The sequence below is a fragment of the Triturus cristatus genome, chromosome 1_1 (genome assembly GCF_964204655.1).
Source record: "Triturus cristatus chromosome 1_1, aTriCri1.1, whole genome shotgun sequence".
NCBI classification, from domain to species: Eukaryota; Metazoa; Chordata; class Amphibia; order Caudata; family Salamandridae; genus Triturus; species Triturus cristatus.
Window position 1 is genome coordinate 47,322,636 of NC_140579.1, and position 19,584 is coordinate 47,342,219.

Below are 19,584 nucleotides of genomic sequence, written 5' to 3' on the forward strand. Positions count from 1 at the left end.
TTCTACAAGTTACTCCATAACATAGGCCCTGCCTAGTTCAACTACCACTTCAACTTCCACACCAAGCAACTCAAATTGGCTGGCCAGCTCCTCACACACATCTGACAAACTAAAATGGGAGAACGCACCTTCTTCCCCATCGCCCCCAAGACCTAGAACAAGCTCCCCTTCAGAACAACCAGCTTCTTACCCCCCAAACCCAACTTAAATTCAGAAGCAAGCTGAAAACCTGGCTTTTCAACTAGTCTACTCTTGTCTCAGGTCTTCCCTTCCAGGGCACGTATATACCCTCCTTGGTAACTAGCACGTGATACAAGTCGGTAGAACATAAGCAGCGATTAGAAACTTATTGTAGACTCCGTGGTATTGCAGACTATGATTTTAAATATCTATTTGATGCATGTTATAAATATGATCTATATTGACTTAGCAGTTAAGTTGTGCTTTTTCAATGGCTGTCCATTTCTTTTGATGTGTGGAGTAAAGTTTAAAGAATTATTTTAGTGTTGAAATTGAAAGTTGAACCACAGTCATTATATGCTCAATAAAATGGCTGAATTATCAAACAGCATTGTCATGCAACGTGACCAGTGCTGTGCGGCTTAAAAAGCATGTAAAATTTGAAAATGGTTAATTCTGAACTTAAATTAGCATCCTTAGAGTAAGTGGTGTTCTCTTGTGGTAAGAGGTCTTTAATTTGGTCTTGACACATTACTGGAAATTGATGATTAATTTTCTTTCAGTATTGTGCTCTGTCATTTGCTTTATTTAGTTTTAATTCTCTGCATTATATTTAAAATTCTTTAAAAATCCCCTAGATTTGTATGGTATTTTGTAATGAGCAGTCTGTTCTGGATCTTTCATGGCCTCAACAAATATTCCATGTGTGCTGGGTATTTCCACCAACCTTCCCAGTATACCAGTCCGGTCATCTTCAGCCCTAATGCAAGGAACATATCGGTTAAGGAAGCTGCCTGAATACAATAATGGGCAATGCCCATGTTTATGACTGTTTTGATTATCTGTGGAGTTCTCTGCCACACACCATGCCAGATCGGCATATCCTTGATATCTTCTTTGAAGCTTAACCGTGACCAAGCAACCAGTTTAGATATTCATTCTCAACCTGGCCTGCTCAGTGTTAGCACATTTATTATAAAGCACTATACACAAGTCCTGCGAAAGATGAATCCATGTGTCCATATTATTTTCAGAAGTGTGGAGTATGTAATTCTATGGCTGTCTTGGCTAAAGTGTTTTTCCGTTTTGGCTTTTGATCTCCATTGATCTTTTATCCAGGTTTTGGAACGCATTCCTACATCACATGTCCTTGCGTGTGCACCCTCTAACAGTGCAGCTGACCTGCTGTGTGAGCGCCTTTTGAAACACCGAGACAAGAGGGAATTGTACAGGATAAATGCGAGCAGCAGAGACTTCCGCCTTATCCCAGAGGTGATTAAGGTACGCATCAGAAAATAGTGTTCGAGGCGTATGAGCTGCAGATTACACTCTGTGCATAGATCGCCATCTGGTTTTGGGCCCGAATGTCTGCACTTGTTTTTGTCTTGGAAAGTCTTTGGAAGTCACGAGGTATGTGACGCCTCCTTTGGATCATAGTGCGCATGGGCATCAGCTCCATCCTCAGATTGTTTTTTTCCGCCATCGGGCTTGGATGTGTTCTTGTGTTCCAGTTCGGAACTGTAAACGTTGTTTTTCGACGCGCAATCCTTCCCTTCTCGACGGTATTGTTTCGATCGCGTTTTCCAATCACACGCGACCCTTCAACTTCGAAGTCTTCGATTCCGGTCGTCGACAAAGGCCTTCGGGCCTACCTGGGCCTCATCTCCGGCTCATGGAAAGCGCACCATTTAAAAAGTGTCCTCGATGTGGGTTGAAGTTTCCCCACACCGACCTACATGAGTTGTGCAACCTCTGCCTCTCACCGGAGCACGAGGCTGGAGACTGTCCAGCTTGTGCCTCCTTCCGCTCCAAAAAGACCATCCGGGACCGACTAGCTCGAAGAACAATGGCACGCTCGTCATCTTCGATCCCCGATGACATCTTTTTAAGAGGGCGTCGATGTTCCGGAGCAGGGTCGAGTCGAGGAAGCAATCATCAGCGCCTCCGAAGCAGACAATTCCGACGTCGAAGACATCACTCCAGCTCAATGGGCCGTGAGTACAGACATCGACCCCGACCCACACCCCCCCTCGACACTGTCGAAAAAGGCTTCGGTACCACCTCCACCTTCAGGCCCAGGTGCACGCTGAGACACTGCTTCCCATGCCCCGCCTTCGGGCCCGATAAAGAAGCCTACTAAGCCTTTAGGCGACTTGGGCTCTAGTCCGCCTACCCTCGGTACCGACAAGCCAACTCCGGCACCGAAGAAAAAGGCATCTTCGACCTCATCAACGCCGACCGCTGCTCCCACATCGAAGCACTCGGCGTCGAAGCCTAGCACCAGTTCCTCGGCACTGACCACACCCTCGGAGCAGACTAAAAAATGCCCACCAAAAGGCTCCGATTCTTCCAAACCAAAGACCTCGGAACCAAAAAAACAGCAACCGGTTCCAAGTGATAAAGACACTTCAAAACTACACGGTTCCAAGCCTCGAACTGCTACCGAGTCGATGCCCAAAAAACTAACGGCACCAAAGCCCTCTACTCCGAAGGATCTGTCTTCCACAGATGAACTGTTTCATCCAGATCCTACCCAAAAGACTTTAATGAAGGATCCTAAGACTGGTCATTTAATGCTCAGCATCAAGAAAAGACCACTAGAAATGCCTGCGCCTGCACCGCCACCAAAGAAGAGAGACTTCTCTTCCTCCTCCTCCTCCTCCACCACATCACTCTCCCACACCATCACCAACCCCAATAGATGATGATAACACCTCAGATAGTGCAGGGGGAGGTGCGGACGATCAACCCCTTGGGGTCCCTACCCCTACTGGCTCCCCTGACCGATGGGATGATTACAGTGTCCCAGATGTCCCTTACACCCCACAGGATGACATTTATCCCTCCAGGCCTCCATAACTCCTCCCCCAAGAGGACAATATCGGATTCAACCAGATCCTCCACAGAGCTGCGCAATACCATGGGGTGGCCCTGCATACAGACCAGTAGAGGAGGATTTTCCTATGGACACCTTTGATACCACACAAAGGTCCACCTCAACACTACCCATGCTTAAAGGGGTCATTAAGCACGCATCAGATCTTTAAAGACCCCGTCAGGGCTCGTGTCATCAACCCACGTATAGAAAAGAAATATAAAGCTGACCCAGTATACATTAAGGGCCCCGCACCACTAGATTCCCTAGTTGTCTCTAATGACCGAAAGAGAGCAAATTGCCAAACTTCAGGTGACGCACCACCACCATACAAGGAATCAAAACTCCTAGACGCCTCTGTCAAACGCACAGCATCACAGGCTGCAAATATTTGGCGCATTGCTAATACACAAGCTCTCCTAGCCAGGTATGACAGGGCACATTATGACGAACTTGAGTCCAAAATGCAGCACCTCCCTGACGAATATAAAAACCGGGCCAATGAACTCATCCAGGAGGGTAAAACCATCATCAACACCTCCATCCGATGTGCCCTAGATGTAGCTGATACCGCCTCAAGGGCAATAAACACCAGTGTTCTTTTGCGCAGGCATGCCTGGTTACGTATATCAGGTTTTAAACCCGAAGTACAGAGTTCTATACTCAATCAGCCTTTTGATGAGCAACACCTATTTGATCCCAATGTAGACGTATCCCTTGAGAAAATGAAGAAGGATACAGACACCGCCAAATCTATGGGAGCCTTGCAATCGCAAACTACCGGACGGTCCTTTCGTCGCTCATCATTCAGAAGCACACATCGAGGCTACTCCTCTGATAGCTCCTCCACCTCTTACAAAGCTCCCGCACAATCCACCTTTACCAGAGGATACCAAAAGGGTGGTTACAGGGGGAATAACAGCAAAGGCAGAGGCAAAAACAACAACTCCTGCTCTGCCTCTACACCTACCCCATGACTTCCCTCCACTTCCCCCCGACCATTCCACTCCAGTCGGGGGAAAACTCCACCAATTTCTCCCTGCCTGGATAAACATCACTTCAGACAAATGGGTCCACCAAATCATTCAATCAGGCTACTGTCTCGAACTAACATCTACCCCCCCAACCATACCACTCAAACACCGTCCAATGTCACAAGAACATTTGTTACTGATAAAGCAGGAGGTAATCTCCCTCCTACAAAAAAGTGCAATAGAACCAGTTCCCCTGCAACAACAAAACAAGGGAGTTTACTCTCTCTATTTTCTCATACCATAGAAGGACGGATCTCTAAGGCCTATTTTAGACCTCAGACCCCTAAACCTATACATACACTCAGACCACTTCAATATGGTCACACTCCAGCAGGACCTCCCTCTGCTTTCCCAGGGCGATTTCCTTGCTACTCTAGACCTCAAGGATGCCTATTTCCACATTCCCATTCACAGCGCTCACAGAAAATATCTAAGATCTGTAGTGGACGGTCCGCACGATCAATTCAAAGTACTCCCATTCGCAGTCACCACAGCACCAAGAGTGTTTACCAAGTGCCTAGCGGTGATGGCAGCACACCTAAGAAGACAACACATCCATGTCTTCCCATATCTGGACGACTGGCTCATAAAAGCCAGCTCATACAAGCAGTGTGTACAACACACTCACGCCACTATTCAACAACTTCACGACCTGGGGTTCACAATAAACAACGCCAAGTCCCAGCTGCAAACGTCCCACACGCAACAATACCTCGGTGCCACAATAGACACCTCAAGGGTGCTGGCCTATCCCAGAACCGCCAGGATAACCAGCATACAAGCTCTTCTCACCAAATTCCAACCCCAACACTCTCTTCCAGCTCGAGTGTTCATGCAACTCATCGGGATGATGGCCTCTTGCATATCCATAGTGCCTCATGCAAGACTCCAGATGCGTCCTCTCCAAGAGTGCTTAGCACGCCAATGGAACCAGGCTCAAGGTCTGCTAACAGATCTGGTGTTGGTAGACGGTCATACCCATCGCTCTCTGCAGTGGTGGAACACCAAGAACCTTTCCAAAGGGCAACCGTTCCTCGAGCCGGTTCCTCAAATAGTCATGACAGCGGACGCATCGCTCTCCGGCTGGGGAGCTCCCCTACTACATCACACCATGCAGGGCAGGTGGACACCTCAACAAAAGTTACTCCACATCAACCACCTGGAGTTACTAGCCATATTCATAGCCTTTAAAGCATTTCGAAAACAAATATCGGGCAAGACTGTCTTAGTCCGCACCGACAACATGACAGCCATGTTTTATATCCAAAAACAAGGCGGGACACACTCTCTGCAGCTCCCAGCTCGCACAGAGCATATGGAGGTGGGCTATACCTCAGAACATTTTTCTCCTAGCCCAACATGTCCCAGGAGTCCAAAACACAATAGCCGATCTCTTGAGCCGTCCAACACAACAAATCCACGAGTGGGAACTTCATCCACAAGTTCTTCAACCGTTTTTTCAGATGTGGGGGCAACCACAGATGGACCTCTTCGCCACCCAACAAAACGCCAAATGCCCAAACTTCGCCGCCAGGTATCCTCACCCATTGTCCAAAGGCAATGCGATATGGATGAATTGGTCAGGCAGATTTGCGTATGCTTTTCTGCCTCTCCTACACATTCCACTGGTGGTGCGCAAACTACAGCAACACTCCTTAACGCTCATCCTAGTTGCTCCAACTTGGGCCAGACAGCCATGGTACACCACACTGCTGGAACTCTCAGTAGTTCCGCACCAAAAACGACACCTCTCCACGCCTCTTAACCCAGAACCATGGAGAGATCCAACACCCTGACCCAACTCAGCTCAACCTAGCGATCTGGCTCCTGAAGTCCTAGAATTCGGTTACCTTAACCTTCCTCCTGACTGTATGAACGTCATCAAAGAAGCTAGACGGCCTACCACTAGAGCATGCTATGCAGCCAAGTGGAAAAGGTTTGTCATATACTGCCATATCAATAACCCTAATCCCCTAGATGTGTCTATCCAACACATCATAGGCTACTTACTACACCTCCAAAGATGCAACCTAGCCTATACATCTATCAGACTGCATCTTGCTGCTATTGCAGCCTATCTACAAAATAGACAGCATCTCTCACTTTTCAGAGTACCTGCCATAAAAACCTTTATGGAAGGACTCAAAAGAATAATTCCCCTCAGAGTACCACCTTCCCCTGTGTAGAATGTAAACATCGTTCTAACAAGACTAATGGAGCCTCCATTTGAACCTCTACGTAAATGTGAGCTACAATTCTTAACATGGAAAACTGCTTTCCTTGTAGCCATTACTTCTCTACGAAGAGTTAGTGAACTACAAGCACTAACCATTCAAGAACGCTTTCTGCAGATACATCTTAATAAAGTTGTTCTCCGCACTAATCCAAAATTCCTCCCTAAAGTCATTTCTCCCTTCCACCTCAATCAATCTGTAGAGCTGCCTGTATTCTTCTCGCAGCCACAAACAGTCGCAGAAAGAGCTCTTCACACCTTAGATGTCAAAAGAGCACTACTATACTACAGAGAGAGAGTAAAACCTTTTCGTAAGACCAAACAACTATTCGTGTCTTTCTCACTACCACACAAAGGCAACCCCATATCAAAATATGGAATAGCTAGGTGGATTGTCAAATGCATACAGATTTGTTACCACAAAGCAAAACGTACATTATCTGTTCCTCCTAAAGCCCACTCTACATGAAAGATAGGGGCTTCATTGGCATTTTTAGGGAACATTCCTTTAGGTGATATCTGCAGAGCAGCTACATGGTCTACACCGCACACATTCACAAAACACTATTGTGTTGATGTGCAAACTAAACAACAGGCTAGTATGGGCCAGGCTGTACTCAAAACAAAATTTCAAACTACTGCAACAGATACTGGTGGTCGCCGCTAGGACGGGATACTGCTTTACAATCTATGCACAGTGTGTAATCTGCAGCTCATATGCCTCGAGCGGAATATGCTACTTACCAGTATGCATCTGTTCTTGGGATGTAGAGCTGCAAATCTACACACGCCCACCCGCCTCCCTATATCTGTTCCAGTATTATCTTACTTAGATACACCACACATGGGCATGTTTCCTGTTTTCTTACTAAGCTCCATCATTTCCCTGCTGGCGAAAAACAATCTGAGGATGGAGCCGATGCCCATGCGCTCTATGATCCAAAGGAGGAGTCAAATACCTCGTGACTTCCAAAGACTTTCCAAGACAAAAACAAGTGCAGACACTCCGGGCCCAACACCAGATGGCGATCTATGCACAGTGTGTAGATCTGCAGCTCTACATGCCAAGAACAGATGCATACTGGTAAGGAGCATATTCCTTTTTTAATTCTCGGACACTTAAAGTGCTCTATTGTTTTCTTTGAAACTGTGCAGATCGGAAATCCACAACTAGCATGAGGAAGACAATTGTGCTAAAATGACTTTCCCCCCTTACAAAAGTACGCCAAGTTACACAGAAGAGTCACAGTGTAAAACTTAATCTCAGTGCCTGTATGTGAACCTCTGTACAGAATGGAGTGAGCAAATCTGTTTCAGATGGAAGTGGGTGGATATTTTTGCCTCTGTCGTATGACAAACTGAATTGGTCTCTAGGTACTCTTAGTTTAGGGAGGTCAGGAAATTGATACAAAGGGAGATGCTACTTTATTTTTTTATTTTTAAAGTTCCATAGTCTACTTTGTAGCCACGTTAGAGCTCTGTGTTTTTCCTTATGCCTGTAGATGGGATCCTCATTGCCCTAAATTGTGTTTTGAAAATGACTTTTTTAAATGACTGGCCTTCCTGGAAATGTATGCATGTGGCTAGTGAAATGGAAGAAATACTTGGTCTTGACAAGCCATGTTTGAACGTTACGTTTGATTTGAACATACACACATTAACTGCCTCCAGCCAACTATCCTGCACAAATCCCCATGTTGGACCTGGCATTCTTGGTGTGGTTTTTCTCCTGTTTTTTGCCTTTCATTCTCCTGTTTTTGCTGCCCTTGGGACTCTGCACACTTTACCACTGCTAACCAGTGTGAAAGTGCTTGAGCTATCTCCTTTTAACATGGTAAAGTTGGCTTACACCCAATTGGCATATTTAATTTACTTGTAAGTCCCTGGTAAAGTGGTACTACACAAGGGCATAGCTCCAGGTGGAGGTGTTGGGGTGTTATCACCTCACAAATAAATGTATTTTCTGAGAAGTAATTGTGTAAAGGTGCTTTCAGTCGGGTATGGTGAGGTCTGTCAAAATTCACCTGGAAGTTTTACATTCACACAGCCAAAAATGCACACACAATCTCTCCATCTAGTTAAAAAGTCCTTAAAAATGTTGGATATTTTACAGAACATTGTGTTTTCTCTCACATTGTATGCCTACCAATTGCATTCATCTTCCTTTCCTCTGCCTCTTGAGCTTCTCTCATGTATCCTGCTTGTCATATAATGTATTTCAATATTATATGCCAGCATGATTGTTGGAAAATCTGAAGCTCTCCCCCTCCACCCCACACTTCACTGACCAAGCTACGCCCCTGGTAGTACATGTACCCGGGTCCTGTAAATTAAATCCTACTAATAGGCCTGCATCACTTATTGTGGCACACACTTAAGTAGACCTTTAAATATGTCTCAGGGCTGCCACTGTAGCCTGTGTGCAGTTTTAAACTGCCATTTCAACCTGGCAAGGTAAACCTCTTGCCAGGCCAAAACCTTCCTTTTTAATACATTGAAGTCACCCCTAAGATGAGCCCTAAATAGCCCATAGGGCTGGGTGCAGTGATTTAAAAAAAAGTTAGACATGTACTTATAAGTTTTACATGCCCTGGCAGTAAAATACTCCTAAATGATTCTTCCAATACCCTGTGGCCTACCTGTCCCATAGGATAACATTGGGTTAACTCATTACATTTAATACTTTAATACATGATAACTTTCAGTTGGGAGCAGATGGGAGTGTAGATTTTGTCTATGGAATTGTAATTTAAAACCCTTTTTTATGGGAAATTAACATTGCGGCAAGATGGCGGCTGTCTAATCGCGGCTGTTGGGAGCCCTCCAGCTCGACCACTCCGTATCGTGTTTTCCAGTCCACCTACAGTATGCTCTGGGGAGAAGTGGTTGCTGCAGTAGGCTGCGCAAAACGCTCCGTGAGGATTGTAGGTGTCCTTTCGCTTCGGACGGTTCTCATTTCATGGATTCCGACCTGCACTGCTTGGCCGGTGCTGCTTTTTGTCACCGGAGCTGCCCTGACTGGGAGCAGCATTAATCAGGCTCCAGTTCAGGCAATGTCTCCAGTAAAAAACAAAAATCAGTGGGGAGGCAGGAGCGATAGCCAAGAAGCCCATATTAAAAGCAGACCAGGGGTCCTCAGCGAAAAGACCCCCACCAGGCGAAACAGAAGGCATCTGGCTGAAATTTTTCAAGAACCCCCCCCCCCTCGCACCAGTGTGACGGATTTAGACAAAGTCTCTAATAAAAAAATTGCACAGATGCAAGACCAGCCGTCCCCCACAAGCTTAGCTCCACATTCGCAAGGCACTGGATCCAGCAGTCTACACCAGATGGAAGACGCTTTGCCCGGGATACAATCACCTTTGGACTGTGAGGTGAGCCAAACCTTAATTTCTCCTAGTGGAGAGGGGCAGGTCTCAGAGTGCCTTGATGGTAAAGGGGAAATACCTGAGCAAAAGAATGATGACGAACTGGCAATGGCAGGCAATGAAACATCTCAATTAGCTGGTCCTAGTGCTATACAGGAGGGGCCAAAGGAAGAGACTGCTAACGATCGTGGAGAGGAGGTGGAAGCTGCGGATACGTTTTTCTCCCAATCGTTATCACAGACTGGTCTAACTCAGACAGCCAGGGTCAGTTATCGGATTTCAGTGAGTCCAACAAGGGGCAAGGGGAAACCCCAGCTGACGCTGGCACAGTTAAAAAGGGAAGGAATCTTTACAACAGAGGCAGTAAAAAGGAAAAGAAAACTTGAGGCCTTCTATGGGACTACTGTCTCCCCAGAATTAGAAGGAACACCCCCCTAGCTGGAAGCAAGTCAGGTGAAGCCGAGTCTGCCTCGCTTGACTCCATATACCAAAGTATCATGGCGCATAAAGACGAAACGCACATTGAGAGTCGGAGGGTTCAGACAGCGTGCAGGAAGATGCAAGGGGCAATCCAGAAGATATCAAAGACCAGCTCTGATTTTCTGGGGAGAAATGAGGAAGTAGAAAGCAGAGTTAATGCGTTGGAAACGAAGCCTCAACCCATAAGGAGATGACCGTGTCACTGGAGAATCAAATGTCGGACACTCGCTGGAAATTGGAGGAATTCGAGAATCGGGTGAGACTCAATAACTTGAGCGTCCTTGGCGTCCCAGAGGGGATTGAGGGGGGTGACGCTCTAAAGTTTATGGTCGATCTTTTAAAAGGAGCATTGCCTGAGCTGGGGAATTGGAACTGGGTGCAAGAGATAGAACGTGCTCATAGATTTCCATTTAAACAGAGGAAATCCTCCGCATCAGCAGGGAATAAACCTCGAGCTATTTTGTTTTTTGTGGGGAATTTTCTTCTCCGCCAGGCAATATATGATCTTGCCCGCCCAGATCGACAGTGATCCTTTAATGGTCAAACTTTTTTTGTAAGGCCCGATTATTGCCATACAACAGTAGAACGCAGCTGCCGAGTTCGTCAGCTAATACAGCCATTCCAGAATAAGGGAGCGCATGCGTTTATACTGAATCCGGCCAAACTTAAAGTAATTTGGAGGGAAATCCCCCATTTTTTTTCATCAGAAATTCAGGCTAAGGAATTTTTACAATCCCTTGAGTAAGCCCTTTCACATGGGGAAAAGAGATACATTTACTGTTTGGCAATTTCTGGAGAGGAGGCATTGGTGGGCTTTTTTTGACTTTGGGTGTTTTTTTCTGTTTTCCTAAATGGAGCGGGTACGAGGGAGGGCTCCCTTTTCATCACAGGACCTGGTTAGTCTAGCCGTTAGTGAAGAGAGGTGGGACACAAGGGGGGGGTGATAGTGGGGGGGCAGGGAAGGGAGGTTCAGGGGCAGGGGGATGGAGGGGGTTGGGGGGGAAAGCAAAGGTTAAGACAATGTTTGATTGTTACATGTCATAATATGTACATATGCTTAAGGAAGACTGAAATAATTTGTATACATTTTAATAATGTAATGTTACTTTTGGAGAGTCAGGATTTGAGTCTTTTCACTATAAGGATAATGGGTAAAATCCAAATTTGTTCTTTAAATGTCTGTGGCCTTAATGATCGGGGTAAAAAGAGGTATACTGGCTAAATACCTACGATATATGCAGATTGAAGTAGCTTGCCTGCAAGAAACTCATATACCTTGGAACAAGCGTGGGTGGCTACGAGACTTGGGGTTTAACATCTTAGCATGCTCTCGGCAGGGAACAACAACAATGGGGGTAACAATCCTTGCAAAATACAGCGTGGGTATCTGTAAGAGAGTTAAGGAAGATAAGATGGGACGGTGGGCTATAGTGGAATATGAACGAATAGCTGGCAGTGACCCTATTGCAGTATGTTCCATTTATGAATCTAATCTAGATGATCCTGACATATTACATTTCTTAAGAATAGAACTTGCCCTATGGCCACACCCCTTGATCCTCTGCTGTGATTTTAACATTCACTTGGCTAGTAACTTAACACTGACTTGCCATATCAGGGCAGGAAAGTAAAAGTTTATAAAGCTCTGCAAAGTTTAGTAAGGGAACAAGGCCTGATAGACATCTGGTTTGAGCATAGGTCAATGGATCCAGGATTTAACTTCTACTCTGCTCCCCATAATAAGTTAGTCCAATTGGATTATTTTTTTTATCTCTGACCAATCAGTTAAAATAATTAAATTGGAAATCTACCCAAGAACAACGTCTGATCACAACACTTGGTAGTTGAAGTTCTTCTGTCTGGGCATACTAGGATTCAAAGGCCCTGAAATTTTGATAGAAAACTTTTGTGCAATCCACTTTACAAAGACCACATGACTAAATGGATTGTTGAATTCTTTAATATAAACAGAGATTAATCTGCCGATACTACAGTATGGGATACATTCAAGGCAGGGATCAGAGGCGAGACCTTAAGCTTCTCCATTTCCCGACAGAAAGCTCTGCAGAATCAAATGGGGAAATGGTTCAAACAGTTAGAAGTGGCGGAACTTGAGCTCACGAGAAGTGTTAGCAAAGGGCTTAATAAGGAGGAGTGCCAGCAGGAAATTTCAATTATCAAGGCTAAAATACATCAGCACTTTGGCTCAGAGGTAGCGGCTAAATATGTACATTATAGGGATGACCAGTATGAATTAGGGGAGAACACTGGCCGGATCTTAGCAAAACGCCTGCAGCAACGTGAGGTAGCAAGTAGAATTATCAAAATCAAAGATCAATCAGGACAGACTCAAGAATCCCCAACAGAAATATTAAATGTTTTTAAAGACTACTATGAACAATTATATACTGAGAGGGACGGACTTTAGTAGATGGAGAACCCGAGGCAGCCTTTCTTAAAGATCTAGAAACAAAGAGGGTTACAGATACACAAAATGAAACTCTTGCATCACCAATTACTTTGCAAGAATTAAAAACTTCTCTAAATTCTCTAGCCTTTGGTAAGACCACTGGCCCGATGGTATTCCCCTTGAGTTTTATAGGACATTCTTTAAATCTTGTCAGCAGGAGATTCTGCAGATATTCCGAAATGCTCAAGGGGGATATTCTCCGGATTCATGGCAAAAGACGGCTATAATAGTATTAAAAGAAAAAAAAAAAAGGGGGAAATCTGATCTAATACCAGCATCATATCGGCCTATCTCACTCATAAACTGCGATAGCAAAATCTATTCTAAGATACTTGCAACTAGATTAGGTAAGGTTATTACCCCTCTAGTATCGTCTCATCAGCATGGATTTATCCCTGGAAGGGATACAACAGATCATGTGCGCCGGGTTATAGCTCTATTAGATCGAGCGCAGGCCACGGAATCACCGCTGGGGTTAGCCCTGTTGGACGCCGAGAAAGCGTTCAACAGGGTTTCCTGGCGATATCTGTGTTATGCCTTACAATGGAAGGAATTCTGTGGAGAGTTTATTCAGGCGATAAGAACACTATATATATCTCTCTCCAAAGGCTGCAATCCGTATATCGGGCCAAAACCCAAGGGACTTTAATATTGACAGAGGGACAAGGCAGGGCTGTCCATGCTCACCTCTGCTTTTTGCCCTCTATTTGGATCCTTTTTTTACAAAAATTGGAGCTGGACATTGGAGCTGGACATCAATATTAAGGCGGTTAAAATTGATGATATTAATTATAGGGCACTTGCGTATGCTGATGACATCGCGGTTCTTACAACAGATGTTATTTCGGCAATTGCAGAGGTAAAGCTGCTGGCAGAACAGTTTTGAACCTTCTCAGGTTATAAATTAAATATCTAGAAAACGCAAATTTTATGTTCTGGACCTGTTCAAACGCTGGATCTCCCGGTTGTCCAGGAGGCAATTTACCTAGGGGTAAGAATTACAGCTACAATAGAAAAAATACCTGATATAAATATTACTCCACAATAATAGATAATAGGAGTTAAAAATTGGAGAAGTTAGATCATCTCCACCTCTTTGTGCAGTCACAGCAATGTCATCAAAATGTCGGTCCTCCCAAAGTCTTTATACATTTTTAGAACAGTTCCGCTACAATTTCCCTCATCTACCTTAGCAAACAAAGATTGATAGGATTTGTCAGAGATTCTTATTGGGGTACCGCACACCAAGGAGAGCGGCTAAATGGATGACCCTCCCAAAACAAGCTGGAGAGGATGGGCGTTTTCCTTTATTATTAGGCGGCAATTTTGCAACATATGGGCATTCTTTTAGTGGGGGATAAAGCACAAATTTCAGGGGAAGCCAGACCGACAATATATGAAATAGGACTGGGGCGGGAGTTAAAGGGTGCTTGGTCAAGATTCTTGAACCGAGTTATTATAAAAAACTAAATTTGAAATCTTAAGAGCTGCTTATGTGGTATGGAGACAAGTGCAACGGAAGCTAAAGATCCCAAAATTGATATATACTCCATTTTCTGTGCCGGGCTTACTCCCAACGTTTTTTCAGGATCAAATCACTTTTAGATGGAGGGAAAAAGGAATTAGTGACGTGGTGATCTATGCAGGGAAGGTCAGCTTATGTCATTCATGGATCTGCAGGAAAGGTTTGGGGTGGATAAAAGGGATTTTTTTAAATTCCTACAGATGAGAAGCTTTCTAAGCAGTAACGAGAACAGGATAAAGGGAATATCAGAAAGCATTCCCTATGTGGAGTTATTGAGGAATAAGTCCAGGATAGGGAAGATCTATCAAAATGTAATTCAATCTGTCCCGGATGATTTGGAAGTGCAGAATAGGAATTGGGAAAATATGTTGGGGGAGGATTCAATAAATACTGCGAGGATTCCTTGAAGCTAGCAAATCAAGTGTTATTAACAGGGAGTCTTAGAAGTCAAGCCAACACTGTATGTCAGCTTTTGATCTATATTATTCTCCAGCAAAAGTAGCTAAATGGGCGAAAGGGCGAAGAGAAGGAACATTCAATAGATGTGATCTAGCTGCAGCTGATTCTTTACACATGTTCTTCATATGCCCAAAAATGTAAATTTTCGTGCAGGAACTTTTTAACTAAGGTCTTAGATTTCCCGGTTTTAATCACTCCCATGTTATTCATTTTAGAGCTATTAGACAGCATAGAAGCGAATAAAAGAAATAGAGCAGAGATAGGGCTCCTGTTTATTGCTATGGCTATTGCTCGCTCAAGTGGTGTAACGAAACTTGAGGGGGCCCCCCCTGCAGGATACGTGGAAGGGGCCCCTCCGGTTGACTTCTTCATGTAGGACTTCCACAGGGTACATGCCTTTGGGGGTAGGAAAAGGTCTGTCTACTCCACTCTCCACAGGTCTGCTTCCGAGGTTGTCTGTGCTTCTTCTAGGGTTGTGGTCTGTGGGTTATGCCCTTCGAGTCCTCTACATCATTTCCTCTCTATCACTCACTCTCTTCTGTTTGTATCTCCATCGCACAATATCCTGTCTCTCTCCTTCACTCATTCTCTCACTCACTCTCCTCTGTTTTCGTCTCAATCATATAATATTGTTGTTGTCTTTATTCATCACTCCCTCTCCCCCCTGCGTCTCAATAATATAATGTCCTCTTTGTCTCCCTCATCACTCATTCTCTATCACTCACTCTCCTCCCTGTGTGTCTCAATCACACAATAACCTGTCTCTCTCCCTCCTTCACTCTGTTGCTCTATCACTCACTCTCCTCCCTGCGTGTCTCCATCAGACCATCTCATCTGTGTGTATCTCCAACTCTTCCTCTCTATCACTCACTCTCTTCACTCACCTCCCTGTGTCTTCATCATATAATATCTACTTTGTATCTCTCATCACTCATTCTCTATCACTCACTCTCCTCCCTGTGTCTCCATCAGATTATCTTCAAGTCTCTCTCCATCTCTTCCTCTCTATCACTCACTCTGTGTGTCTCCATCACACAATATTGTCGTCTCTCTATTCATCACTCCCTCTCATTACTCAGTCTCCTCCCTGCGTGTCTCCAGACATTCTCCTCTGTGTCTGTCTCCATCACTGCCTCTCACTCACTCTCCTCCCTGTGTCTCCATCATATAATATCCTATTTGTCTTGCTCATCACTCATTCTCTATCACTCACTCTCCTTTGTGTGTGTCTCTATCATATAATATTGACCTTATCTCTATTCACCACTCCCTCTCTTCACTCCGTCTCCACCCTGTGTCTCCATCCTATAATATCCTCTGTCTCCCTCATCACTCATTCTCGATCACTCACTCTCCTCCCTGCGTGACACCATCAGACAATCTCCTCTGTCTGTCTCCATCACTTCCTCTCTATCACTCACTCTCTTCACTCTCTCTCCTCCCTGTATCTCCATCATATATTATCCTCTTTGTCTCTCTCATCGCTCACTCTTTATCACTCACTCTCCTCCCTGTGTGTCTCCATCAGATCATCTCCTTCAAGTCTCTCCATCACTTCCTTTTTATCACTCACTCACTCACTCACTCTCTTCCTGGTTTCTTTCTTTGTCGTTTCCTTCCCCTTTTATCTTTCTCTCGCACTCTTTCCTTCCGTTCACGACCACACAAAGGTCTCTTCTTCATCACTTATGTCCACTCCTGTCCCCATCATTCTCTTTCTCTGTTGCTGCCTCTCTCTGTTCATCACTCCCTCTAGTCCGTCTCCTCCACCCACCCTGTACTCACTCGTCTTTTTCTCGATCACTTCCTCTCACACTCCCTGTTTTTCCCCATCCATCCCTCTGTGTCTCTCTTTCTGAGTCCCTCACTTCTCCTTGTTCTCTCCCCTTCCCGATTCTTCAGTGCCATTGCTCCTGCAGTCTTATGTCATTCCCTCTATCTGTAGTCTTATTTCCCCATCTCTTTCTTCGTCCTGTACACTCTCTCATCAGTGCCATCTCTTCTATCGGTTTCTCCTTTATCCTCTCTCGGGTGTCGACCTTTATTTCTCTCTGTCCTTTCTACAACACTCTCTTCACTTTCTCTGCACATCTTTCCTAAGTATCTATTTTTATTCTCTCTCCCCGATCTCCTTCTTCGGCGCCTCATCAGGGGTAGTAAGCGCTATATAAATACTATTGCAGTGACTTCTGTAATGGGTGGCCGCTCCCTCTCTCTCTCTGCGTTGCGGTCTCCTCTCCACCTCTCTCTCCTCGCCTCTCTTTCCCTTCTCGTTCTACGTCAATCAACTCCTTCATGCTCTTCGGGTCCTCTCTTACCTGCCTTCTGTCCACTGATCACCCTCCCCAGTCTCTCTTTCACCATCACCTCCTCTTCCCCACTCAGACTTTCCCATCCTTTTCTCCCTCTCCAAGGCTTCACCCCCGATCTGTCTCTGCCTCTTGTCCTCTCCACCAGGCTAATTTCAGGACGTGTCTTGCTGCTCTACCCTCCGCACAGCCCCCTGCTCGAGCTCTCGGACGAGAGTACTGTGCTGAGGGGGCCCCCCTGCAGCTCGGGTCCCCGCACCGCGGAGGATGCGTGGGGCCTGTGTTACGCCCCTGGCTCACTCTTGCATAACTTCACCATGGATTAATACAGATCCTCCTACATTTTCTAATTGGAGATCTAGGTTACTGGCTATCCACAACATAGAATCTGCAGTGTATCCATTCAAGGGTAAAAAAAATTAGAGAGTTTGGGCAGAAATTATGGGCCCCAATCAGCAATTTGGTGAAGTAGCAAACTTGTAATTAGTAAGTTATTTATGGCACAGTCACTTTATCTATGATATACTATCAAAGGAAAGTTATAGGGTAATCCAAGCTGCTATGTGAATATTCTCACTGTATATTTATGCATGAATTTTGATATGTTTTTTATTGTCTTTCCAAATATCTGAGATGGTCTTCTTTTTATTATGTATGCAGGAAATGTGATGGCATGTAATAATAAGCTTTTTTTTTTCTTGTGGCTAAATAAAAAAAATTTAAAAAAAAAAAAAAACCCTCTTTAATGGTAGGTGTGGATTTTAAGTCCCAATACTGAAAGTGTCACTTTCAGAAAGTTGGCCCTTGTCCTAACAGTTTGATGTCTGCAGCCTGCATCTTGTTCCAAATGACTAAATGTAGCTGGTAGTTGGTCTTTGTGTGTTGCTCCCAGACAGTGAGACAAAGGGGAAATAGGTGTTGGTAGGATGGGTCCTCTCTAATTTGATGAAGGGGATGAGCTGTCACCTACCACACCTGCACATCACAAAGTCTCTGCCTCAGCACACACAAAGTGTTGAACTCAAGTCATTTGTGACTCCAGACAAGCTGGGGCCAGGGCAGGGAGTTAGGAAATTGCTAGCACCTCTGGGGTTGGAAACCTCCAGAACCTTCTCCTTCTTCAAAGTGGGCACCAGGTATAAATATTGGACCCTCGGTTCCAACTGTTCAATACACCTCTGGACCTGTAGAAGACTCGGAAGGACTGCTGTGCTGTGCTGCTCTGCAAGAAGGACTGCTATTCTGTTACCCTGCTGCCGGCGTTGGACTGGACCTGCATCTTGATCCTAGGACCACCAGAGTAACTCCAATGGCTAGTTGTCTGGTCTCTTGCTCAGTGCCTTGGGGAAAGATATGGCTCCAACCACCTTGAGTCCGCCTCCTGGCCTCTGTCTGCTGCGACCCCTAAGTGGTGACTTCCCAGTCCTGGACCTTTGGAAGTGGGCCTCCTGGTGCTCTGCCCGCCCAACTGTGATTCTGTGGGCAGAACCAATGCAGCATGAACGCATCCCAGATTATGAACCTTGCATCACAGTACCCTAGGAACCAGGCCTGCGTATGCCTTTGCAGAGCAAGCACCTTATCAACAGATTCCTCGATGATAAAAGAACTCTGCATCGTGCCGTGTAGCTTCTTCAGAACTGCCCCTGCATGACGCATCCTCGACGCAGGATCTTGCAATGATCCACAAACCAGGATTTAAGGTACTTGGGCCCTGTAAGAAATTGGGTTACTGATTGAGGGGGCTGAAACCCATCTCAAGCAGCCACCCCAATCCTGGTCAGGGTCACAAGCAAACCCAAATTAACCTGTGTTAAACCTTCTGGTAGCTTGGCATTCAGGCTTACTTTAGAGGCAATGTGTAAAGTATTTATGCACCACTTCAAGCACAAATAAAGTGAAAACACAACACGAGAAAAATCCCACACAAAATTGGAAAAGTGTAGTAAGATCTAATAATTCTAATAATACCAAGACAACAAAAATCCTATCAATAGAACTGGAGATGTGCAATGTTTAAGATTTCAGTGAATATAGCTCCAAAAAGCAGAAAATGCCAACTATGGTTATCTTGTCATGGCGAATCAGGACAAAGTCTCAAATTCTGGGCCAACTGCTATGAAGCGCACGCCTGCTACAGTGACCCTGCTGAACAAGAGTACCTAAATTCCGGTTTCAGAGAGCTGCAAGGACCCATGTCGTGGATGCATTGAGCAGGCGATGGGGGGTCCAGGCCAGAGATGCATCACATAGCTGCTGTTCAGGGAAGTTGCAAGGCTGCAATGCTAGATCTTGCTTCTGTTCAAGGAAGCCTTCAAAGCAGGGGCTTTCGATGTAAAGTCCTGTGTCGAGGTTGCATCATGTACAGACTGGTTTTGAGGAAGCTGGGGGACTTGTAGTGTGGAGTCCTGCATCATCGTTCAGGCAGTCGTCTATGAGGGGCTTGCGATGTGAGGATGAGTCGTGCAGCAGTAGTTCTTATGAGGCTGCAAGGGGGATGCAAAGTACTAGTGCCGGGGAAGTCCACACAGCAGAGACTATCAGTCGGTTCTACTCAGGGTTGCGCTGTGCAGCAGAGTAGATGTGTCCGTTCTGCTGCGTCCACAGATGGGCTGACCGAGCACCTTCTAGCTCATTTCCAAGGGTCTGGG

The 19,584-nt window shown here is 45.3% G+C and overlaps 1 protein-coding gene across 8 annotated transcripts in view; it reads left to right on the forward strand.

Annotated features, from left to right (window-relative positions):
* The window catches only part of LOC146869330 (RNA helicase MOV-10-like), a 614,726-nt gene that overhangs the window by 393,712 nt on the left and 201,430 nt on the right, over positions 1–19,584 (forward strand). For 7 of the 8 annotated variants that reach the window (XM_085650280.1, XM_085650264.1, XM_085650271.1 and 4 more), the window contains one exon: positions 1,300–1,461. The exons of the other annotated variant lie outside the window; for it this stretch is intronic. In XM_085650280.1, the coding sequence (XP_085506406.1) occupies positions 1,300–1,461 (162 nt within the window). The remainder of the gene's footprint in view (positions 1–1,299; positions 1,462–19,584) is intronic. 8 annotated transcript variants of the gene reach the window in all.